Below are 23,317 nucleotides of genomic sequence, written 5' to 3'. Positions count from 1 at the left end.
GGTCACTTAATGGGATTTAAAATTGGAATTTAAAATTCATTTTTTATTTGATAGATTTTCTAAATTTGTGAATTTCAAAATCAAAATATTTTATATATCCAAAAAATACTACTACTTAACAAATTAATAAATTTTTTAAAAAGGTGTCTAAAAGTATGCTACAAAAAATAGGAAATTAAATTTTGCGTTTATTCGTTGGATGTTAAGACCATACATAAATATTGTAGCATACTTTTAGGCAAATATATAATTGGATTTTCGGATCCTGTTGCTCCTGTTTTTGTTGCAGCTACGCCTGTCTGAGCCTTAATCAAAAAATGGCATAAAATATGGCAAACTCATGTCAATATTTGTCCTACGCACCGAAAAACCGTACGCCCATAAATCAGCTAGACAAATACGGCGACAACAAAGTTTATTAACCTCAAGTAGCAGGCAGCAACAGGAGTTCGCCTAATGCGGCCGAAGGTTTATTTGTTTGTTTACTCGTAAAGTTTTTTATACCCACCACTCGCGACTTTGCTGGGTTTATTTGGTTTTTGTGTAGATTGAGTCCTTAAAAAACTAGAAGTAGTATTTTATGCGGTAGTTGGGCTTCTGTGGGCATAAAATCTATCAATCTACCAGTGATAACTTTTTAAATATTCGCGAAAAATCTAAAAAAAAAAACTTGTAGAAAAAATTAAACCATTTCAAACCTCTTGCTTAGTTAACCAAAAATATGCAATACTATATTTTTTTGGGTATTACATTTTTTAAGTAATTTTTCCACACAAATATATTTACCTTTAACATAATTTTCAAAAAGTTATCTTGTAGTAGTAAAATCTATCTAAAAATTAAAAAAATAAACTTGTAGGAAAATTATTCAATTTAAAATCTCTATTTTTAGTTACCCAAAAGTATACCTTTTTTCAGGGTACTCAAGTTTTTAAGTAATTTCCAAACTTTTAAATATTTTCTTAAAAGGTATCTTGAAGTCGTAAACTTTGGTAACGTCAAAAAATGACCTCTGGTCTCTGGCTGTTCTTAAGTTTCAGACATAAAAACTTTTTGATAAAGCAAATAGCTAAACAGAAACAAAGAAAGCAGCATGAAAGAGTCCATAATGCAGTTGACCCAGAATGAAGTGGACTAAAGGCAACAGCAAACACCTCACCTGAGGATCCGCCCACTTATTATTCTGCACTAACAGCAAAAAAAGGACAACAGCAGCGTGAAAATTCCCTTGCGTGGCATTAAATTGGTTTAATAAACTTAAACTAATACGGGGACATGCTCGACTCAAGTGTCCTCTTTGTACTGGGTTTTTTATTTAATTTTTTTTTTGCTGCTGCAGAGGTGTGTGTGCTTTTGTGGTATCCCCTGTATCATTAGGTTCATATGCCATCGCCTCGCTAGTTGATACTTTGACCTTGTAACGCATTGACATGTCAGCAGTGGCCCAAGCAAACCGACCTCCCACAAAAGTCCGCCCAGTTCAGCAAAGTTCGAAAGGCCCAGCCCGCAGCCCGCATTTGTTTGCTGGCATCTGCAATTTATTTACTCATTTTGTTGTTGTTTTTTCCTGCTACTGCCTTTGCCTTTGCCCTCACCATATTTACTTTGCACCGGCAACCGACAACGGCCAACATTGCGTATACGTTATACGTTCGGTATATTCGGTATACGCAACGCTGTCCGCTTCCATTTTCTGCTGACACTGTTCAGAAAAATCGTGAGAATGGGTCGATTGGCCGGAGCAACACGTCCGCCGCCTCCGAAGAATCGCCACATCGCATAAAAAGCGTAGTTCGTTCCTTCGGAGGCGTGATTACCCGAGGCGACAGCTTATATAGTTTGGCTATCCCATCTGTAAAATGTTTTTGCCTCGCTGGACAAAATTGTAAGGGGGAAATGGTCCCTCTTCTTCGGGATGTCAGGTTTATTTCATTTAATTTGATCACCAAATTGACTTTGGCTTTGTGGTTTATGGGTGCTGGGATTTATAGAGATTTAGAAAAGAAATATTAAAATTTTTATTAAATAAAATATTGAAGTAGTAGAAGAATAAAAATAGAAATATTTAAAACATTATTTAAAACTAAAAAACAATATTTTAAATCTCTAAAAAAATGTTCTACCTTTTACAATAACATTCTTTAAAAATGTACGAAAAACTTAAATTTTCTATAAATTTCCGTAAAACCACATTAATTTAAGAAACAATTTTCACAAGGAAATCGTGTGCATTATTTTTCTTGCTCAAAGAATTACATTTAATGGACTCTCCTTTTCTCATTTTAATTACAGAATTTACGAGACTTTTGCTCTAAGCAGATTTAAGCCCATTAAGGAGGCATGGAGTCTACCCCGTAACCCCGAAAATTTCGAGTGGAATGCAGCCCGAGTTTCGCCACTTCAGCATAATTGTTAAGCTATTAAGAATATACTCAGACATGCAGAAAATTATAAATGCAACAAAATGTGCAGAACGTAATTGTTTGAAAATTTTATACAAAACAAAAAAATAAAACTTATTTATACAAGGGTTTGAAAAAAGTGCAAGGCAGGCCACACACACTTACACACACCCATAAAGTTTTAGTTTCATCAAACTCCCACACATACACACACAGACACACACACAACATATTCATATGTAAATTAGTTTCAAAGTTTTGTCGATTGTAAAAAGTGAATTATTCATTTTCCCTATGAATTAAGTTAAATCAGCATGTGGAAAATTTAAATGGGAAACTTTAGACTAATTTTGCATGATTTGCAAAAAGATTTAAATCACACAGAGACAGACACACAGAACATAAACATAAACATATAAAATGCATATTCGGATAAGTCTGAGCGCGTGAGTGATATTGTGTTTAGGGTGCAGCAAAAATAAAGAGCAGCAGGCAAACGGAGAAAATTACCAATAATAAATTACATTAAAAATATATAAAAAATCGGAGAGGTCAGCAAACTGGATTCATATATTTGTATTTTATTGTAGTTATGCTGCTTTCAATGTATGCGTGTTTCAAATACCCCAAAACAAACAAAAATTGTTTCAAATTTGTTAGAATAAGGAAATAAATGTTAACAATTTATATAAGAAAAAAGAAGATTTAATTTCAGTTGGGATCTTACTGAGTAGAGCTGTCAAAACATCGATATTAAAACAAATTATCGATAATTTCGATATAATTATAAAACTATAACATTTTTAAGATTATAATAATATTACCAATATTTTTCTAAAAAAAAAGATATTGATGTTTTCCAGCTCTATAACTTAGAAATAAAAACCAGATAAATGTTAATTAAAGCATATATTATCAATAACCAACAACCCGAATGGAACATTTCAGAGTTCTAAAACAACATAGTTCAAAATGTAGTATTTTTAAATTTTAATAATTTGCTTTTGGTTCTATTCAAATTGTTTTTCGAAATTCAAGTCCATTGCATATTGCCGTCCCATAGATAATTCAACAAGAAATACAAATTAATTTTTTATAACTAACAACTCATCGATTTAAGGCATTGCGGTTTCAAAAAATAAGTTTTAAATTAAAACTTTTAATTAATTTCGTATGCCCTTTTTTGATACAAAATTTAGACAAGTTGAACAACAACAGAAAACGACATTCAAATAAAAATATATTTAACAAAAGTGCTCTTTTGAAAAATCAGTGAAACAAGAATTAAAATATATATTTACATTTAAAACATTTTATGGATAAAGTTGGGTAAAGAAAATATAATCAGGTCAAAGGTACAAAAAATAGCAAAATGGGTTAAAACAAGGAAAGTAAACAAGCAAACCACAACTTTTGTATGGTATTTACAAGAGGACTGCAAAGGCAAGCAAATTTAAACCTAATCAAAAATCGAAAACCTAATCAAACTAAACTTTAACCCAAAATATGGAAATATACCCGATAAATGTACTTAAATTCCAGTAGTTTTTTATGACCTCTAAATGTGCTTAACAACTATATGCAGGACTATATACCTACCCAACAATATACTACTTATATACACGATTACTGTTTATGTTTATATGGTCAAACTACTTAATATTATCTTCTATATATTATATAGATACGGGATAACACGAAAATACCCAAAAACTAAGACATTATCTGTATGCGTACTTAAAAGGTGGTAGATCTTTTGTTTAGGTACAAATGATTTCATAATTTGTAACTGCGATTGCGAGTCGAAAAACGAGATGTGACATAATAAATAACGGTACACCAACGCTCAATAAATGTTTTATTACCAATAGTAGGCTTTTTCGCCGCCCTCGTTTCAGTTGACAATCCAGAGATCATAGTACCTGTAAATTTGTGCTGTTCGATTTGACGACGTTTCCAAAATTTCTGGCTCTCCGCAAAATATTGTGTATATTTTTATTTTTAAACTCTTAACGCGGTTGAATAACGACAATGAGTGAACCAGAGGGAAAGGTTAGTATATCGATGGTGGGAAAGAAGATTTCTATAAGCCGACAATTAAAGTTTTAAGTATTATTAAGTAAAATAGAAGACGAATTTAAGAAGCTTAAATGGTTTTCAAATTTAAAACGTTTTAAGGGATTACTCACAATTGCGTTTAGTATATTTTTGGTATATTTAAAGTATTTCTTGACTCCGCGGTCACACTGCTCACGAGGAGTAAATTTTTATAAAAATCAATTTTACCGAAATTTTAAGCGACCGCGAACGAAAATTCCGCCAAAGCTCAATTAAATGCCAGTGCGAACTGCATTTTGCGAGCGATTTCGGTGACCAGATATTTGGGTGTTCCGTTGAAGGGTTGCTAGCGAGCAGAAACCCACGATTTCCGACCGTGTGCGTTGATTTAAAGCCGCAAAAGTGGATACCGAAACAGTGAAAATCGAGGATTTGATGGACTCTGATCCTGAAATCGAGTTCATTGAAAAGGACAGCGGGATGTCGTCGTTGGGCGGCAGCAAGGACGAGACGCCCGAGCGGCGGGCAGTGGCCGCCGTAAGTAGAAAAACGTGGGCCTCTCGTAACCCCCTTCGGAGACCCAGTGCCCCCCGAATTCTTATCGTGCTCACGTAATTGTCGGTGAAACGTAGCAGCTGCTGTCTTATAGGGCCGACTTTTCAATACCCTCTACTGATCATCTTGTTTTTACATCTCTTGCAGACTTCAAATGAGCCACAAGGCGAGAACTACGATGATGTAAGTGGACCCTGTTTGTAAACACAGCCCGCAATCTAACCTCAAACTTGAGGAGGCAACCGCTCAATAAGGACATTTTAGGGGTTCTATAAATTAAGAAACAGTCTTATAGGGTCTTGAGATTAGAAATATGTGTATTTAGTTTTAAACTTAATTTAGAAATTTTATTTTGGTTTTTTGGCTAACAAGTTGATCAGCTGTTGGCCAAAACGTGCGCTCGATAAAGTTCATTGTCATCATATGTATACCTTTTCCATTAAGTTCTTAGATGTAGAAATATATTTTGTATTTTTTAATTTAAATATCAGTTTATCATGACTAAAGCTTAATTTAAATATTTTGTTCGTTTATTAAAAGTAGTTTTTTGCTATTTTTATGTAGTTCATAGCTCTCCAATAATAGAAAACATTGGAAAATATAGATAAATTTTTAAAATAATTTTGTTAGGTTCCTAAATTAAAATTCAATATATTTATGCTCCAAAGTAATTTTCCGTTATACAAAATGTGTATCTGTTAAGGCCTATTGATAAAGACTGTGATTCATCAGAAATTCTTTGCATGGCATTAAGGTAAAAGGGAAATTATCCATATTTGTTGTTGAATATTTTATAGCATAATTGAATTCTTGTAATATTTTATGTTATATAGCTTTCCAGAATTGAATAAGATATTATTTAATAATAAGATATTTAATTCTGGAAAACTATTTAAAATAAAATATTACTAGAATTCAATTATGCTATAAGATATTCAATTAGTATATATATTTTATATGGATAATTTCCCTTTTACCTTATTTTAATACATAGAATTTCTGATGAATCTTTATCTTTATTTGCGCATACTCCATAAAAATAGTACTAATTACTTAGTAATTAAATTATACAAATTCCTATAAAATGTATTAATCAATATCTTTGCTTAAAATCCAGGAACCCGATGAGACGGCGTCCGAGCGCTTCTGGGGCCTCACAGAGATGTTCCCGGAGCCACTGAGGAATGCGGTGGGTGCCGTGAGCAGCGCCACGGTGAACGGCGTCAAGGGCTTCTACACGTTCTCGTGCAACGCCAGCTGGATATTCTTCACCAGCTCGGTCATCCTGTTCGCCCCGGTGATCTTCGAGACGGAGCGCGCCCAGATGGAGGAGCTGCAGAAGTCGCAGCAGAAGCAGGTGCTCCTGGGACCCGGCAGCGCGATGGGTCCCGGCGGCTCCTCGCCCAGCTTACCCTTGATTCGTTAACCTACCACATACGCATATTAGCTCTACGATAACCGGCAGCGGAAATCCGGAAATTGCCACACGTTAGCTTAAGTTTGTCGATACCAATCAATCCCAGTCGAAATCGAGAGAAGAGACGGAGGACGTCTGTGAATAGCCGAAGTAATAGCACCAGCGATTTCCTTATCCAAATGCCACTCCATTCATAGACCAGCATTTACGCATCCACACACAATCGGAACTACCGGCAATTAAAAGAAAAAGCAGACGTCCTCTTCGATCGAAACGAACAGTTGCAAAACTTCAGATAGGTGTTAGCATTGTAGTTGGCGTACAGTGTATAAACAAAGCAACCACTACGGTTTAAACCAATTAATAAAACTACGTTTATTAATAGTTAAAAGTTAGTTGTTCTCATATTTAATACGATGTATTTAGGTGAGAGCCCTGCATGAATGGATTAAATTATTATTATTTTGAATTTTTTTGTTTTAATTAATAGAATTAAATGAATTTTGAGTTTAATAGAATCGAATGAATGATTCCGATATAATTCAAACTGCAATTTCTTTTGACGAAGAAAGGGCCATAATTTTGTGATTAAATCTGCCTGAATTTTATTTACTAAGCAGTTAGAATTGATTTGTTAAAAATTGTCTACTTTTTGTTTTCAAAAGAAAGCACAAAAAAATCTAGCAAATTCATACAATTATTCAATTCGAAATGAATTAGAAAAACATTTAATATATTTTACATAGAATTGAATTAAACAATTCACGCAGGGCTCTAATTTATATTTATTTATTAGTAAGTTAGAAACTAAGGACTACCCAGATATTCCCTTGGAATCGGATGATCCGTAAAGTAGCGTCTAAACTCCCCTGCATATTTGTTCCTCAAATTTCTCTCCCCAAATTCGTTGAATCGCTGGGCGAGAAACACATAAACATCCAAAACTTTGGCATGGGCAGATAGTTTCTTGAACGACTGAGCCGCTCGCTCTAGGATGTCCAGCGATTTAACGAGCTGCGCCTTGCGTTCCTCCACATTATTTTGATTGATGGCCAGAAGGCAGCGAACAAAGACGAAATCCGTTTTGGCACGCTCATAGAGGCCTCCATTAATGTGAATGTCGTGCATGCAGCGCTTGATGGCCTGATAGGCCTTCTGTGGCATCCCCAGAAGCAGCAGTTGTTGGGCCAAAAGGAGATCCACCAATGCCAGTTCGTAATCCATCTGCGACTCGGCCATTTCCTCGGCCACGCGTAGCAGTAGCATGGTAGTTTCACTCGAAAAGCGCCCGTCTGCCATGCCGCAATAGCCCAGAAGGACTTGAACCCTCATGCGCAGCAGGAAGGGTAAATTATCCTGGGTGGCCAGTTTGTCCAACAGTCGCCTGGCATTAAAGAACTCCCTTTTGGCCACGTAAATAGCAGCCCGTTGCATTATAGCATCCGAGGGATCGAGCAAATAGAGCTGATCGCAGGCCTTTAAGGCATCATGCCAGCGGCACTGGTAGATTCCCGCCTGGATGACCACATGGCACTGGCTGATCATCCAGCCCTCGGCACTGGGTAACCTTGGAAAGCGCTCTTTCGCTCGGTGTAGAAGTACTTTGGCTAGCTGCGGTTCGCCCTGCAACTGAAGCCACAGAGCGTAGCTGGCCAAGGCGCTGCCCAAACCCGCTGAACCGTTTCCAAAACGATCTCTTGCTGTTAGCAAAACCTGCGAGTACAAGGCAGCTAGCTCGTGTTTTCCATAGGCAGACCAAACAGCACTTCTCAGAGCCAAAGCCTCTGAAGGGGGATCTGTAAAATTATTTCGATTGGTGAGATTATCGCTGTGCTGCAGGAGATCGAAGAGTCGCAGCGGCTGATAGCCAGCCACGGTGCCCAGTTTAACAGCGAAATGGAGAGCTAATGTATAGTTTTGCAGCAGGGAACCATCCACTTCGTTGGCCTCCTGCACGCTCTTCTGGACCGCGGACAAGGGCAGCTCATCCCTGAGCAGGCAGTACCAAGTGTTGGCCAGATTAAGGCTCCTTTTGTCGCCGTGCTCCTGGGCCAGCATTATGCTCTCCCTGAGAGCAGCTAAAGCCTCATCGCGATGACCAAAGGTGGCATGTAGCACGGCCAGATTGACGCAAAAGTACTGGTAGCCCTTCTCCTGGCTCATCAGTCGCACGGGACTCCGATCCAGAGCTCTGTGAAGAGCGGACAGGGCGTTATAGTAGTCCCTCACCCTCAACTGGTTCATGTAGCCCAGGAAATAGGGAGTGGTTATGAGCGGCAGGTCGTGTATGATCTCCTGCACCTTCTTCTGCAGCTCCAACGGCGGCAAAGCCTTGCGTTCGTTGCTCTCCAGGAGCTCAGACTGCTTGTTGATGAAGAACTTGGCCTGCTTGGGCGCCCACTTGCTCAGGGGATTGCGTTCCTGGGCCAGACGAGCGATGGCCTCCTCTTTTTTCTTGGTTTCCGGATCAGCAGGCTTTTCTCCTAGCTGATTTGGTGGAGGAGTCTCCTCCCGGTGGAGAATTCCCCCAGCTACGGCCATTCTGGAGCCCGAGGCAGCTGCTCGCACACCCCTTTCATAATAGGAGCAGATATTCTTGTACATATCCATCATTTCGGGGAAACTGAGGCGCTCCAAAACCACGCCCACTCTGCGCACGTATACGCCCACCATGCTGAACTGGCTAATGCCGTAGTTTTCGTTGAGGATCTCATCGATGTTCTGGATCTCGGTGAAGTCGAAAAGGGACTCTATGCTGCCGGCACAGAACTCTGACATGGCTTTTTCAAAGGATTCCAGCATCAAGGTGTCCAGTTTGTATCTCCCGGTGGTCAGCATGCTGTGTAGCTCATTGTAGCTCTTATCCGCCTCCTGGACGAGCTTAAAAACCAGCATATAGAACATGCGACGTCGCTGGGTGCGCATCGATATGCCAGTATCCAGGCAGGACTTTTTATTCTTTAAAATTAAGAAAAACCTGGATGAGTAGGGGGTTTTTAAAGGGTAAAATCTGGAAGCACCTACAATCACATACTGTTTGAGCAGTATCAGCACGGTTATCTTGTGCGCCGTGGGCGTCTCGATGCGGGGCGGTTCCACCTTGGAGGAGGGGTCCAAGGTGTCCAGCTCCTCGAACAGATTCATGCTTATTTTAATTATTTAAATTCCAATTTTCGATTTGCCGGCAAAATGTAAACAAAAAATCAACAGCCGCAGCCAACTTAACTTGGCTAGGGTTGGCAAGCTGTGAAAAACTTGGCTAAGTGGCAACTCTACAAGGCGCGTATTTTGAATGTTTGTTTAAGATGAATAAAAAATATATTCATGTTACATCTATTTTGGTAAAGATTAATGTAAGCTATTGCAATAAAAAAGAAAAACACTAACAAAAGACCAAAAACTCTGAACTTTTGATGTCAACATAATTATATTACCTAAAAACAATGCATAAAACCACCTTTACAACCACTAAAAAATTAACCAATTGTTAAATTCAATTTAGAACGCTTCCATATATTTTTTTTCTAAACCTCACACCTGGCGCACCTTTTAAAGACCCCAAATAAACTATGATTACTGATTACCCGCGCTCCATCGAACTGCCCATGCGATCAAAGTCCAAAAAGCGGCGAAAAAATGCACAACAGCCGAACGTATGTACGCTTCTCCAATTTGTATTTGCTTTAAAGTAACGAAAGCACAAAGTTCACTAGACAACTACCCTGTTAAACGCTAGCCAAAATGTGTAAATGTGTAATGTGGAATAGGTAATACGTTGCGAAAGTCGACATCCATCCTACAGGACGAAGGGGAAGATGGAGCGGCGCTGGCGGGGGTAGTCCTTGAACTCCTTCCTGTAGTTGCGGTGCTTGGCCAGGGCCCAGACGGTCATCTGGAATGCCCCGGCGAAGGCAAACAAGTAGGCGGCCAGGCAAGAAGTCAGCACGGAGAAGGAAACCCAGGCACCAATCTCGTACGTGTAGTTGGGGCACGAGACCAAGCTGGAGATTTGAGATATGCAAATTAATAAACTTTATAGTCGGGTTTTTTTTAGTGTTTACTACTCACTTGAACAGCTTGGTCAGGGGATTTGCATCTGCCACGGGAATCTTGCGCACTTTGGTTCCCGGCGGACGCAGGTTGCGCAGGGCAATGTGCACCGAAAAGTTGCCCAGTTCGCAGAGCTGAAAGTGGGAAATTCCAGTTAGTTTAGGGGTCGATATAAAGATTTTCCCTATTAAAACTAATTTAATAAATAAATAATACTTCACATATCACTATTTAAATACAATAAAACTATTTAGACAATTAGAATTATGGTCTGAAAATTCTGACAAATTTTATAATTAATCTTATAAGATTTAAGCTTAACCTTATCAGTTAAAAGTTCAATAAGTTACACAGAATTTAAGGTAATCAGTTGATTCTGTTTAAAATGGGTACCTTTATGGGATTTGGTCATTATGATTATCAGTTTTACCATTAAATAAAGAAAGATAATCAAAAATTGGCGCAAAATGTTATCAAAACATTTCCAAATTGGTAAAATGAATGCGAAATCAATGAAAAAATTAAGAAATACAGAGATTTGCAACATGAGAGCCCGCTCTTTTCAACAAAAGGGGCTCCGATAGGTAAAAACCGGTAGATTACGGAACCCTATAACCCAGATCCATAGGAAATAAACCCAATATACGTACGGCAAAAGCACCCAGGGCAGCCCAAACGGTGCACATGCAGGGCGAGGTGAACTGCGGATGGTTCACGTGGTAGGAGACATAGGCGGTGAATCCCCAGTAGTAGGTGCAGTTCTTGAAGAGATTCCTCAGCGGCATGGTGGCATGTGAAAACCTATGGACGAAGATCGTCTCCAGCAGACGCTTCACATAGTGGACCGTGTAGCAGCCGGCGGCAATGCTGCAGAAAAGAGATACAAGAGAAAAGAAAGTGGGTTACTGGGTGAGCCAATCCAAAAATCCAAAGTTTATGGATAATTATGCAGAGCCGAGTTGCGTTTTAGTTTGCATAAGCGTCGAGGCGACGACGACGACGACGAGGTCGATTAGGTCGAAAATCGAAAGATTTGGAAAGACTACGACCGACCACTTTCTATTGCTACTCACTGGGTGGTTAGGGAAATCGGCAGAGTGGCCGCCTTGCCGTAGACCAGTTCCGGTCGGAAGTAGAAAATCAAGTATACGATAAGTGGGCCGGCGTACTCGGCCAGGAAAACGGTCTTCCACCCGATCTGCGGCCCCAGATCCTTCACATAGACCTTGTCGCCGGTGCGCAGGGACAGCGATTCCAGGGTATCCGTGTCCTTCAGGCTCTTGCCCTTCAGCTCCAGGCGCAGCGACTGGCGATTCGCATCCGGCGTCTGCTTGAGGCTCTTGTGGATCAGGGCGCGCAGCTCCCCGATGGGCGTGGCGCCGGAGGGCACCTTCACCTTGCCGTAGGGCTTGCTGTTCTTGGCGTTCACGATCTCGAGCTCCATTTTTCGTTTTTGTCCGGTTTGCAATCAGTACTGGTTCGAATTCGAAAATCGAAAGCCGAAAATCGAAAATCGCTGATTGCAGGTGGGCCGCAGTATGACCGTTGAGAGAGGTGCGAAAAAACACTGGGCCGCGATATGGTCACTTTAGTCAGGGAGGCGAAAATAATTTATTTTCTTGGTTTTTTTTAATTTTAGGGCCGCGTAAAAAACGGTTTCTTTATTTATATTTTGAAATGCTTTCAAGATATTCGTAGAAATTACATGCGGAGCGCTGCTAGACAATCAAATTATTTGTTTAAATATTTAGCCAAACAACAGAAGAGCAATAAACACAATGATAACTTGACCAGGGTCTTTCAAAAGGAAATTTTTCATATACTACTTATAAAATAAAGAGCTTTTCTGCCTTGAAACATAAATTTACATATGTTTTTATATTTTTTTTGATTACAAATTTTAAAATTTCATTTAGCATAAATTTTAGTTTAATTATATGCCATGATAGATTAAATTCTTTGACCCTTTGTTGTTGTGGAAATAGCAAAGTTTAGAAATTTATAATCAAAAAGATTTATAAAGCAGTCGTTGCCTCAACACTCATTACATCACACCTTCAGTCACACCCAAAATTACTTTAAAATTTGCCAGTCAAGCTGCGACTTTCAAAATTATAGTCGGTAAAAAACAGTGCCATACAAAAACATAGAACACACATTTGGACTTTTGATTTTGGTAAGTGCAAAGGTGGCGTTGAATTCGGTGTCACAGTAAAAGTAGGTTTTCTCGGCAAAGAATTTCATTCAGCCGGTCAAGTCAGTGCGGTATCAAGGTCTCGTTTTGATATAGTCTTGAAAATATTTTAATATTTTGTATTGTGGTGAGTTGAGAAAAAAAAAGAGAAAAAGTGAGTTGGCTAAAATTAAAATATATTTTGAAAACAGTTATTAAAAAGTTTTGCCACCCAATAGTTTTCAGTGTATTGGTGTATTTTATCGGTATTTTTTAGTACTTTTTATATACCGAGGGTATATAAGCCACGTCCGCGAACGGTCTTATTTAAAACCTTTTGACAATTGCAGCGAGCAGTAAGCAAAAAATAAAAAATAAAAACCCAAACGAAAAGTATATAATATTTAATTAGTTGGTGATAAAAGTAAAATATAGAGAACATTCTCGAAAGTTACAAGAAAACGTAAGTTGATAAACGCATTTCTCGGTTACAAATAACAGTTAAAAGGCAGTGAAAAGTTGAGCAAAAACTGCAGTTCAAGGTTTTTCCTCCGCCATTTTGTATTTTTTTCTTATTCAACCCTCTGCGTAATTAGAAAATTAGAAATTGGCAGCTACGCATAAGTTTTTCCCAATTAATTGGCAGCAAAACACAAACAAATCTATAAATAAAAGCTGCGTGTTTATTGTTTTTCGCCAAGATTTATTGGCAGATTGTGAAATTCGCAGTGACGCCACTGAAAATTCGAGAAGTCACGCATACACACGCAACTTTGTGTGTATTGCATTACTGGTTAAATTAATTCAAGGTTTCACCTAACGTAATAGTGTTATTTTAGCTGAAATAAGAACATTTCTTTAAAAAGGCCACGTCTGAAAATTTCACATTGCTTGCAATGCTGTGACGTCATCGGTATACATACGAAAATTGTGTATGTATGCATTTTGAGCTGCACACGCACACCACCAAAGAAAAGTGACGAAGCAACGGAACAAAGGTTTTTTTCAATTTCTCAATTCCTCTTTGTTTCCGAAGTTTCTTCACCTCCTTTTGTTCAAATAAGCGAAAGGAGGGGGAATGAGAACAAGAAACGATAGGAACTTCAAAAAGCAGGCTTCGATAAATTAATCTGTTAATTTTTGATTACTCAGACTGGAAATTTCAAAATTTCTTCAGTTGTGTAATTTCACCAGCGAAAACAGATCTGAATTTATACTGATTTTCCATCTCGATTTTCTACTCGCAGAATAATCCAACATGCAGATCTTTGTGAAGACCTTGACTGGCAAGACCATCACCTTGGAGGTGGAGCCTTCCGATACGATTGAGAATGTGAAGGCTAAGATTCAGGATAAGGAGGGTATTCCCCCAGACCAGCAGCGATTGATCTTCGCCGGAAAGCAGCTCGAAGATGGACGCACCCTGTCCGACTACAACATCCAGAAGGAATCTACCCTTCATTTGGTGCTGCGTCTCCGTGGTGGTATGCAAATCTTCGTTAAGACTTTGACCGGAAAGACCATCACTCTGGAGGTCGAACCCTCTGATACCATCGAGAATGTGAAGGCTAAAATCCAAGACAAGGAGGGTATCCCCCCAGATCAGCAGCGTTTGATCTTCGCTGGCAAGCAATTGGAGGACGGACGCACCCTGTCCGATTATAACATCCAGAAGGAATCCACCCTGCACTTGGTGCTTCGTCTGCGTGGTGGTATGCAGATCTTTGTGAAGACTCTGACCGGAAAGACTATCACCCTTGAAGTGGAGCCATCCGACACTATTGAGAATGTGAAGGCCAAGATTCAGGATAAGGAGGGAATCCCCCCAGATCAGCAGCGTCTCATTTTTGCCGGCAAGCAGCTTGAGGACGGACGCACTCTTTCTGACTACAACATCCAGAAGGAGTCCACTTTGCACTTGGTGCTCCGTCTTCGTGGTGGTATGCAGATCTTCGTGAAGACCTTGACTGGCAAGACCATCACTTTGGAGGTGGAACCTTCCGATACGATTGAAAATGTGAAGGCCAAGATCCAGGATAAGGAGGGAATTCCCCCAGATCAGCAGCGTTTGATCTTCGCTGGCAAGCAATTGGAGGACGGACGCACCCTGTCCGATTATAACATCCAGAAGGAATCCACCCTGCACTTGGTGCTTCGTCTGCGTGGTGGTATGCAGATCTTTGTGAAGACTCTGACCGGAAAGACTATCACCCTTGAAGTGGAGCCATCCGACACCATTGAGAATGTGAAGGCCAAAATCCAAGACAAGGAGGGAATTCCTCCAGATCAGCAGCGTTTGATATTTGCTGGCAAGCAGCTTGAAGATGGGCGCACTCTTTCTGATTACAACATTCAGAAGGAATCTACCCTCCATTTGGTCCTCCGTCTCCGTGGTGGAATGCAGATCTTTGTGAAGACCCTCACTGGAAAAACCATCACCTTGGAGGTCGAACCCTCCGATACCATCGAGAATGTGAAGGCTAAAATCCAGGATAAGGAAGGAATCCCCCCAGATCAGCAGCGATTGATCTTTGCCGGAAAACAATTGGAGGACGGACGCACCCTGTCCGATTATAACATCCAGAAAGAGTCCACTTTGCACTTGGTTCTCCGTCTTCGTGGAGGAATGCAGATCTTCGTGAAGACTTTGACCGGAAAGACCATCACCCTGGAAGTCGAGCCATCCGACACCATCGAGAATGTAAAGGCCAAGATCCAAGACAAGGAGGGAATCCCTCCAGATCAGCAGCGTCTCATCTTCGCTGGCAAACAACTGGAGGACGGACGCACCCTGTCCGATTACAACATCCAGAAGGAGTCTACCCTCCATTTGGTCCTCCGTCTTCGTGGAGGAATGCAAATCTTCGTCAAGACCTTGACTGGCAAGACCATCACTCTTGAGGTTGAGCCTTCAGACACCATCGAAAACGTCAAGGCTAAGATTCAGGATAAGGAAGGAATTCCCCCAGACCAGCAGCGATTGATCTTCGCCGGAAAACAGCTTGAAGATGGACGCACTTTGTCCGATTATAACATCCAGAAGGAATCCACTCTTCACCTGGTTCTCCGTCTTCGCGGTGGTATGCAGATCTTCGTAAAGACCCTCACTGGCAAGACCATCACCCTGGAGGTCGAACCCTCTGACACGATTGAGAATGTGAAGGCTAAAATCCAAGACAAGGAGGGAATCCCCCCAGATCAGCAGCGTCTCATTTTCGCTGGCAAGCAGCTTGAGGATGGGCGTACTCTTTCTGACTACAACATTCAGAAGGAATCTACCCTCCACTTGGTTCTCCGTCTCCGTGGTGGTATGCAGATCTTCGTGAAGACTTTGACTGGCAAGACCATCACCCTGGAGGTTGAGCCATCGGACACCATCGAAAACGTAAAGGCCAAGATCCAGGACAAAGAGGGAATTCCTCCAGATCAGCAGCGTCTCATCTTTGCCGGAAAACAGCTAGAAGATGGTCGCACCTTGTCCGACTACAACATCCAGAAGGAGTCCACTTTGCACTTGGTGCTCCGTCTCCGCGGAGGAATCCAGGCTTAAACTGAATGCATTTCCAAATAAACACAATTCTTAGCACGCACTTTACCCGAGACTCATTCAAGATAAAATATTAGCAAGCAATAGAAGGCGGTCAAGCCCCTTTCTTCAATTTTGGAAGGGGCGGCCATTGCAAAATTCCAAATTTCAGTACAGACCAGGATATCACGTTAGTTACGGCTTCTCTTTAAATATATAACCAAATTTCCTTTTCAAATTCATAAAACACAAAATAAATGAGCAATTGTTTAAAAATTGTAGTTTTTAATGGGGTGGTATTTTCTTTTAAATTTGGCGGCTTTGTTAAGGATATTCAAGTAAATACCAAAAATACTAGATTTGGTATAATGCAGCCCTGGTTGACCATAAAGGAGGCGTTAGTGCATTTTCATTATTTGCCAAAATAAATTATTTGATTATTGGTTTAAAATGGCTAAATTATTGCAGCGCGTGGAAATTACGCTGCGTAGCTTCTACATTTTCAACTCGAGCTTTGGCCAAATAGAAGGAGAGGTGGGTGTAATATTTTAAGGCCAAGGAAACGCCCCTAAATGAGTAATTTTTGCATAGGAACACAAGAAGATTTTGTTTTACCATCCAAATGACATTGAATTAAACACGAAAATCAAGGATGTGGGACTGAGTGAGGCCATTATAAGGTTTACAGGGTATTTATTGGACTTTGTACTAGCCGGGGAAGTGAGTAATGGTAGTGATTTTCCCACTTTTCCAGAACTTTTACCTCCGAAGACGATTGTCAGGCGTTGCATACCCAGAAAACTACCCAACTTTTTTGCCAACCAGAGCCGGGATATTGGCTAGTTATGGTTCTAAATGTTCCCAAGGAGGTGCGACTTAAGGAGGGCGTGGAGGTGGCCGATTATCGGGGTGCCGAGATCTCCGACAGGATTTATAGGGCCATCCTAAGGCAATGCTATCAAATGTTTCGCTTTCTACACGGCGGTTTCTCTATTTTTGGAAGTGAGGAATCCAATCCTGATAAGCGAAGGGAACTGCTCTGCCAGGAGCTTCTTAAATTCTATGATCTTCACCTTAGTAACCTTAAAGACCCCGCTCAATGTGATATCATCGACATGCTGCATTCCATTCAATATCTTCCCTTGGACAAATCGCTATTTTTGCGTGCCCAAAACTTTGGCATGCTGGGCGAAACCTTTCCGGTTATTAAACAGAGCATAATGCTCTACCAGGAGCAGGTTCTTTGCGGCGGAAAACTTAAGCCAGAGGATCTTTACTGTTTGCATTCGTATGTGATTCAGCATGTGCTGAAAGCGGAGGTCAGCAGCTCCTCCATGGCAGTGAGTCCATCGCTAAAGAGGAGCATAAGTGAGTGCCAGGTGGGGGGATTTGTGAGGAATAAGGAGAAAGGCGAGGGAGATGATCAGGAGGTTGCTAGTGAGGAAGATTATCCCTTAAAAGTCTGTGTAACCTTGGAGAAGCAAGTGAAACCCTACTATCTGCTTATATATCGCGCTTTACACATCACACTCTGCCTGTTTTTGGATGGTAAGTTGGAATCACTAACTATGTAACCAATATTAACCCTCCTTAACTTTTAGCTGACCAACCGGCACCCAAACAAGAGCTTTACGACGAACTCCATGGCTACATGGCTCCCCAATTGACTTCCCTAGCCCGCGATATAACCAGTGAGCTAACAAAAGAGGCAGTGGGTGGAGCCACAGGTCAGGAGAACAGCGAAATGTCGCCCAAGTACCTATTCATCAACGAACAGAGTCTGCAGCATCACACCAACTTCCAGAGGCACCTGCCCCAAGGATTGCCCCGCAATGTGCTTAGTATCATAGCGGATTTGGCCAATCCAAGCGGGAAAGAGGAAATGGAGAGTGCTCCCGCTGAGGAGCTGCAAGTAAAGACCACCAATGACTATTGGATTGTGAAGCGTCGCTGCAACTACAGGCAATACTATGTGATCCTTTGCAACAGCAAGGCTACTCTATTGGATGTCACCCAGGAAGCGAGACGGATTTTCGAGCAGGAGCTCACAGATGATGTATTTTTTGACAAATAAAGAGGAGGATCAGATAGAGGATGGGAGTGCGCCAATTGTGGGGTCTTTGTGGGTTGCCCTGCCAACAGAATCGGCAAGTGGGCAACCGGGCATCCAGAGTATCCGGATTTCAAGCCAGCACCGCCCCGGAATCGCTGGCATCATTGTAGACACTATTGGACGAGGAGGAGCTCGTGGTCGTGGTGGTGACTCCATTCTGGGATTTGCTGATCTTAACTATGTAAATCCGACGATTGGACATGCAGATGCTGTAGTAGTGCTGCTCGTAGTCGATGGTGATCCTCTCACAACTGCTGTTCGGCATGAAGGACTCGTCGATGCTGGGAAATATACGTATTTAAAATATTACTAATGGAATCCCTATGATATTTGTGATTCAAAACCCACCTCTCTGTGAGATTCAGCAGCCCCATTATCACATCTGCACTGTGCTCATCGTTCTTGAGTTCTCCTCCCGATTCCAGGACGGCTCCATCTTCCTTGAGGATCAGGTAGCCAATTTGATTGGGCACTATCAACTTTTCCCTGTCCATTTTTAAGTATTATTATTATTTATCTTTTATTCACCCACACCCAAAAGTGTGACCAGAGTGTTGAACTCAGCAGATACCGTTACTTTTATTTAATTTGATTAAATTATTTGTGTTTCTAGATAATTATGGAATAACAAAATAGAAATATTATTTAAAAAACTTAAATAAAATAAATAATCTTCTTTCAAAATATCTTACATCCTGAAAAAATACTAAAAAATCCAAAAAATACTAAAAAATTCAAGTGTTGCAAATCGCCAACTGCGCGCCATTGACACAAATTCGAAATTGGGACACCGGGCTAAGGTTAATGCATTCAAAAGACAAACAACGCACATCAACAGGAAACTAAAACTCCGGCTCTAAGTCAACAGGGGGCGTGGTCGATATGGGGGCGTGTGTCCAGGTGCATGGCTAATGCCTCCGTCTGGTTGGCAAAAGTTTTAAAAGGCCACGGACACGGGAATTCCGAAGACAGTCTCTCCAGGAATGGCCAACTACTATCGACGCAAGAAAGCCGACGCGGTGTTCCTCAACGCAAAGCCCCTGAATAGTGCCAATGCCCAGGCATATTTGTACGGGGTAAGGAAGTACTCCATTGGATTGGCAGAGCGCTTGGATGCGGATTATGAAGCTCCTCCGATGGACAGGAAAAAGAGCTCCGACAGCACGGCCTCCAATAATCCGGAATTTACTCCGGTGAGTAAGGTTTCTTTCTGATCCAAAGTTTCCTTTTTAAAGCTGAATATCGTCCCTATTCCAGAGTGTTTTCTACAGGAACATTGCTCCTGTCAACTGGTTCTTAAGGATTATTGGAGTATTACCCATAGTGCGACGTGGTCCTGCCCGTGCCAAGTTCGAAATGAGCTCCGCCTCCTTTATTTACTCAGTGGTTTTCTTTGTGCTCCTGGCGGTGAGTGTTGATTCTATGAAACAAAAACTTTTAAACTCCTATATCTTTAAAGACATTGAACAGTTTGAAACACAGTTGGATTTAATGGAAAAAAATATCTTTCCCAATTTTCTAAACTCAAAAAAAAAACCTAAAAGTTATATAATTTCAAAAATTTTCAGTGCCAAACATTTTATAAAATTTTTTAAGAGTGTTTACAAAGTTTTGTATTTTTGATAACCTTTCAAAGAGACAATTTTTATAAATTCCCTAAAAAAGAACAGTAATTGTAAAAGTGATTAATTTTTAAAAAAAATTGAAATATTTCAATCACATACTCATTTTATGGAAAATAAATTCGTTCTCAGTTTTTGAAACTCAACAATATCCAGTGCCCAAAGAATTTTTAAAGTTTTTTAGAGTTTATCAACAATTTTATATGTTTTTATTGAGTTCTTTAAAAAATAAAAATAATATTTCTCATAAATAACAATCTAAAAAGCACATTATGACTAAAAAAAAAGCACATTCAAATAGAAAAAAAATGTAATAATTTAAAATATACAAAGTAAATACTAATATCTAACTTGTATAACTAATTTTCCAGTGCTACGTGGGCTATGTGGCCAACAACCGCATCCACATCGTTCGATCCCTGAGTGGACCCTTCGAGGAGGCGGTGATTGCCTACTTGTTCCTGGTCAACATCCTGCCCATCATGATTATACCCATCCTGTGGTACGAGGCCAGGAAAATAGCCAAACTCTTCAATGATTGGGATGACTTCGAGGTGTTGTACTACCAGATTTCCGGACATAGTTTGCCCTTAAAACTCCGACAAAAGGCGGTTTACATAGCCACCGTGTTGCCGATACTGTCCGTTCTATCGGTAGTCATCACCCACATTACCATGTCGGATTTGAACATCAATCAGGTGGTGCCCTACTGCATTCTGGATAACTTGACGGCCATGTTGGGTGCCTGGTGGTTCCTCATTTGCGAGGCCATGAGTATTACGGCCCATTTGCTGGCGGAGAGGTTCCAGAAGGCCCTGAAACACATTGGACCCGCTGCCATGGTGGCGGATTATCGGGTTTTGTGGCTTCGGCTGAGCAAACTTACCCGGGATACTGGAAACGCCATGTGCTACACCTTTGTTTTCATGAGTCTTTACCTGTTCTTCATCATCACGCTATCGATTTATGGACTTATGTCGCAGCTCTCCGAGGGATTTGGCATCAAGGATATAGGATTGACCATTACGGCATTGTGGAACATTGGATTGCTATTCTATATCTGCGATGAGGCGCATTATGCTTCGGTTAATGTGCGAACCAATTTCCAAAAGAAGCTACTCATGGTGGAGCTAAACTGGATGAATTCGGATGCCCAGACGGAGATAAATATGTTTTTGCGAGCCACCGAAATGAATCCCTCGACCATAAATTGCGGTGGCTTTTTCGATGTGAACAGGAGTCTCTTTAAGGGACTCCTAACCACCATGGTCACTTATCTGGTGGTTTTGCTGCAGTTCCAGATCAGTATTCCCACTGACAAAGGAGATTCTGAGGGGACTACCAATATCACAGTGGTGGATTTTGTAATGGACAACTTGGATAATGATATGAGTCTAATGGGAGCTAGTACTCCAAGCACCACCACTGCTGGAACCACTGTGGCACCACCAATTGTGAAGCCAAAGGGAAGGAAGGGTTAAGAAACGAGAGGATTAAGCTGTAGGCTAAATAGATAAACCAAAAGTTTAAGATAAAATGCATCTGTAGCTGAGGCCAAATAATAAAAGCACCAAAAACTAACTACCAGTTTTACAATTTCTTAAAAGGTATGTACCATTAAATCTATAAAATTCAGAAAAACTTCTTAGGATATGTTACAATTTTGCACTTTTATTTGATATTTATACGTTTGTTTGTTCCGTGCTACAAAACCAGAATACTTAAAATATTGCTATTTAACTGAATTTAAGGCATATTTAGTAAATTTCTCTTACAGTCTACAAAGAAAAGAAACTTTAAACTTCGTTGCTATTTATTTGAATGCCAATTGAAATCAGACAAGCTTTGCGTAGCCCAGTGGTTAGAATGTGCGACCTTCGCTTGGAAGTCCCGAGTTCGATTCCAGCCTGTGACTAATTTTCTTTTTGTTTTAAAATTCGTTTCTTTTTTTGTACCTAATTCGTATTTAGGTGTAACTTTAAGAGTTAGTTCTACACAAAAATAGTTTATGTATTTGCCGACAAACCGATATTTCCTTTTGGGATATAGACGATTATGTATTAATATGCCCCTCTAACCATAACCGTTGGCTATCTAAAATAGTATCTCTTCTTTAACCATATCACACTCGGTTTTGCCATACAGAAACTGTAGTACAATTGCAATCAAGACACCTGATGGGGAAGTTCCAAAACAAAATCCGATCTCTCCTCACTGATTTAACACTGCCCATCGGGAGATTCGGTTAGGATGTGCTTATAACCATTGCTGCCCAGGTACATGTGCTCGCGTTGGAAACGATAGGGTATCTAAGGGATATAGGGATTATTTATAAGATTTTAGATATATAATTTAACCAACTTACGGCTCCTGGAGCTGGACAAGGAATGGCCACAGTGGCAATCTCCCTGAGTTTATTCATGGTACGCAAGCTCTGGTAGAAACTATGGATCACATACCACTTGCAGTAATCCATGCAGATCAAAACATAGCAGATGATAACTTTTAAAAAGTAAGGAAAATTTTAAAATATTTTAAAATATTTTTTACAATCCTAACTTACAGTAGGGCACTTGACCACCCAGCAATTGCACCATTTTCGTGTCCCTCAACATGAAAACCAGAGCTCCCAGGCCCACCATCAAGAGGAACTCTACGATCAGCCAGGGAACAATCAATCCCGGTCGATTCTTGTAGACGCCAAAGAACAGGGATATGGCACTCAGGGCATAGGTTCCCGCCACTCCGGCCATCACATAGAGTAGGTTTTCCGTGGCTGCGGCCAATTGGGCGGCCGTTTGCAGGCGAAGATCATTGTGGAAGGGCGACATGTTGTAGAAACCATTGTCCTTCTGGTCCAGGATGTCCAGCTCCAGGACCTCGCACATCTGTTCGGCATGAGCCAGTCCCAAAAGAACCAGGAACAGAGCGCAGTGCGAAATTAACTGGGGGAAAAATAAACGAAATGTGAATAAAATATTTAGAAAAAAAACTTTGAATGACTGAAATATATTTTTAAAAAATGGTATAATACCAAAAAATTTAAAAAAGTTTTAAGGTATTTAAAAACTAATTTCATATTAAAAAAAATTAAATATAATATAACACATAAATATAATATAACAATATAACACATAGCTGGTTAAGTTATTGGCATTACAATATAGCTATGAATAAACTGAAAGCTTTCATATCTCAAATATTATAAGCGAAAAAATTTAGTTTAAATACATTTAATAATTTAAGATGCAAATACTTTATAAACTTAAGTATTTATAAGAATTTTAAAAGCATCGTCATAGTAATAGCTAGTAAGTTTATTACCATTTCAATATAATTATAATTAAACTGCGAGCTTTCAGAACTCCAATTTTCAAACCGCTAAACTTTTAGCGAAAACC

General features: G+C 40.2%; 9 protein-coding genes across 19 annotated transcripts in view; 5 read left to right on the top strand and 4 right to left on the bottom strand.

The window, feature by feature from the left end:
• Eip63F-1 (Ecdysone-induced protein 63F 1) overlaps positions 1 to 4,247 on the top strand; it is a 30,945-nt gene extending 26,698 nt beyond the window's left edge. For all 6 annotated transcript variants that reach the window (XM_044394389.2, XM_044394388.2, XM_044394392.2 and 3 more), the window contains one exon: positions 2,293 to 4,247. In XM_044394389.2, the coding sequence (XP_044250324.1) occupies positions 2,293 to 2,315 (23 nt within the window). In that variant the 3' untranslated portion in view covers positions 2,316 to 4,247. The remainder of the gene's footprint in view (positions 1 to 2,292) is intronic.
• A 52-nt stretch (positions 4,248 to 4,299) lies between these two features.
• Positions 4,300 to 6,823, top strand: mge (translocase of outer mitochondrial membrane 22 homolog mge). Of its 2 annotated transcripts, none has more exons than XM_017148694.3 (3): positions 4,300 to 4,454; positions 5,163 to 5,198; positions 6,133 to 6,823. In XM_017148694.3, exons 1-3 carry the CDS (start codon positions 4,434 to 4,436, stop codon positions 6,439 to 6,441), a joined length of 366 nt encoding a protein of 121 aa, XP_017004183.1. In that variant the 5' UTR covers positions 4,300 to 4,433; the 3' UTR covers positions 6,442 to 6,823. The 2 variants fall into 2 exon arrangements, with proteins under 2 accessions (XP_017004183.1, XP_017004182.1); XM_017148693.3 differs by lacking the exon at positions 4,300 to 4,454 and adding an exon at positions 4,654 to 4,997.
• A 370-nt stretch (positions 6,824 to 7,193) lies between these two features.
• ida (anaphase promoting complex subunit 5 ida) lies at positions 7,194 to 9,650 on the bottom strand. The gene is made up of 2 exons (XM_017148710.3): positions 9,457 to 9,650; positions 7,194 to 9,390 (listed from the first exon to the last, which is right to left on the bottom strand). The coding sequence occupies exons 1-2, from the start codon at positions 9,574 to 9,576 to the stop codon at positions 7,240 to 7,242; spliced, it is 2,271 nt and encodes a 756-aa protein (XP_017004199.3). The 5' UTR covers positions 9,577 to 9,650; the 3' UTR covers positions 7,194 to 7,239.
• Positions 9,651 to 10,090: 440 nt separating this feature from the next.
• Positions 10,091 to 12,131, bottom strand: Sc2 (trans-2,3-enoyl-CoA reductase Sc2). The gene is made up of 4 exons (XM_044394529.2): positions 11,556 to 12,131; positions 11,133 to 11,349; positions 10,501 to 10,616; positions 10,091 to 10,433 (listed from the first exon to the last, which is right to left on the bottom strand). The coding sequence occupies exons 1-4, from the start codon at positions 11,924 to 11,926 to the stop codon at positions 10,229 to 10,231; spliced, it is 909 nt and encodes a 302-aa protein (XP_044250464.1). The 5' UTR covers positions 11,927 to 12,131; the 3' UTR covers positions 10,091 to 10,228.
• Positions 12,132 to 12,499: 368 nt separating this feature from the next.
• Positions 12,500 to 16,245, top strand: Ubi-p63E (Polyubiquitin-63E). Of its 4 annotated transcripts, none has more exons than XM_070214721.1 (2): positions 12,500 to 12,658; positions 13,903 to 16,245. In XM_070214721.1, the coding sequence occupies exon 2, from the start codon at positions 13,914 to 13,916 to the stop codon at positions 16,203 to 16,205; it is 2,292 nt and encodes a 763-aa protein (XP_070070822.1). In that variant the 5' UTR covers positions 12,500 to 12,658; positions 13,903 to 13,913; the 3' UTR covers positions 16,206 to 16,245. The 4 variants fall into 4 exon arrangements, with proteins under 4 accessions (XP_070070822.1, XP_070070824.1, XP_070070823.1 ...); XM_070214723.1 differs by lacking the exon at positions 12,500 to 12,658 and adding an exon at positions 12,665 to 12,803; XM_070214722.1 differs by lacking the exon at positions 12,500 to 12,658 and adding an exon at positions 13,000 to 13,118.
• Positions 16,246 to 16,572: 327 nt separating this feature from the next.
• Ccz1 (vacuolar fusion protein CCZ1) lies at positions 16,573 to 18,274 on the top strand. Its single transcript, XM_017148707.3, has 4 exons — positions 16,573 to 16,715; positions 16,773 to 16,870; positions 16,936 to 17,729; positions 17,783 to 18,274. The coding sequence occupies exons 1-4, from the start codon at positions 16,632 to 16,634 to the stop codon at positions 18,253 to 18,255; spliced, it is 1,449 nt and encodes a 482-aa protein (XP_017004196.2). The 5' UTR covers positions 16,573 to 16,631; the 3' UTR covers positions 18,256 to 18,274.
• The window catches only part of Lamtor4 (Late endosomal/lysosomal adaptor, MAPK and MTOR activator 4), a 26,887-nt gene continuing 21,781 nt past the window's right edge, over positions 18,212 to 23,317 (bottom strand). Inside the window, exons 2-3 of one of the 2 annotated variants that reach the window (XM_070214725.1) lie at positions 18,643 to 18,796; positions 18,212 to 18,575 (exon numbers count right to left, since the gene is read on the bottom strand). In XM_070214725.1, coding sequence (XP_070070826.1) covers positions 18,365 to 18,575; positions 18,643 to 18,788 — 357 coding nt within the window. In that variant the 5' untranslated portion in view covers positions 18,789 to 18,796 and the 3' untranslated portion in view covers positions 18,212 to 18,364. Of the gene's footprint in view, positions 18,576 to 18,642; positions 18,839 to 23,317 lie in introns of those variants that run through there. The other variant, XM_017148708.3, reaches the window with a different exon arrangement.
• Positions 19,163 to 21,466, top strand: Gr63a (Gustatory receptor 63a). The gene is made up of 3 exons (XM_017148676.3): positions 19,163 to 19,487; positions 19,552 to 19,701; positions 20,288 to 21,466. Exons 1-3 carry the CDS (start codon positions 19,278 to 19,280, stop codon positions 21,395 to 21,397), a joined length of 1,470 nt encoding a protein of 489 aa, XP_017004165.2. The 5' UTR covers positions 19,163 to 19,277; the 3' UTR covers positions 21,398 to 21,466.
• Positions 21,568 to 23,317, bottom strand: part of Fie (Fire exit) — a 2,679-nt gene continuing 929 nt past the window's right edge. The window contains exons 2-4 of the mRNA XM_017148709.3: positions 22,480 to 22,861; positions 22,282 to 22,418; positions 21,568 to 22,225 (exon numbers count right to left, since the gene is read on the bottom strand). Of these exons, the coding sequence (XP_017004198.2) occupies positions 22,136 to 22,225; positions 22,282 to 22,418; positions 22,480 to 22,861 (609 nt within the window). The 3' untranslated portion in view covers positions 21,568 to 22,135. The remainder of the gene's footprint in view (positions 22,226 to 22,281; positions 22,419 to 22,479; positions 22,862 to 23,317) is intronic.

This window comes from Drosophila takahashii, chromosome 3L, assembly GCF_030179915.1.
Source record: "Drosophila takahashii strain IR98-3 E-12201 chromosome 3L, DtakHiC1v2, whole genome shotgun sequence".
Lineage (NCBI taxonomy): Eukaryota > Metazoa > Arthropoda > Insecta > Diptera > Drosophilidae > Drosophila > Drosophila takahashii.
The sequence above is the reverse complement of the archived record's forward strand: the minus strand, read 5'-3'. Positions and strand labels throughout refer to the sequence as shown.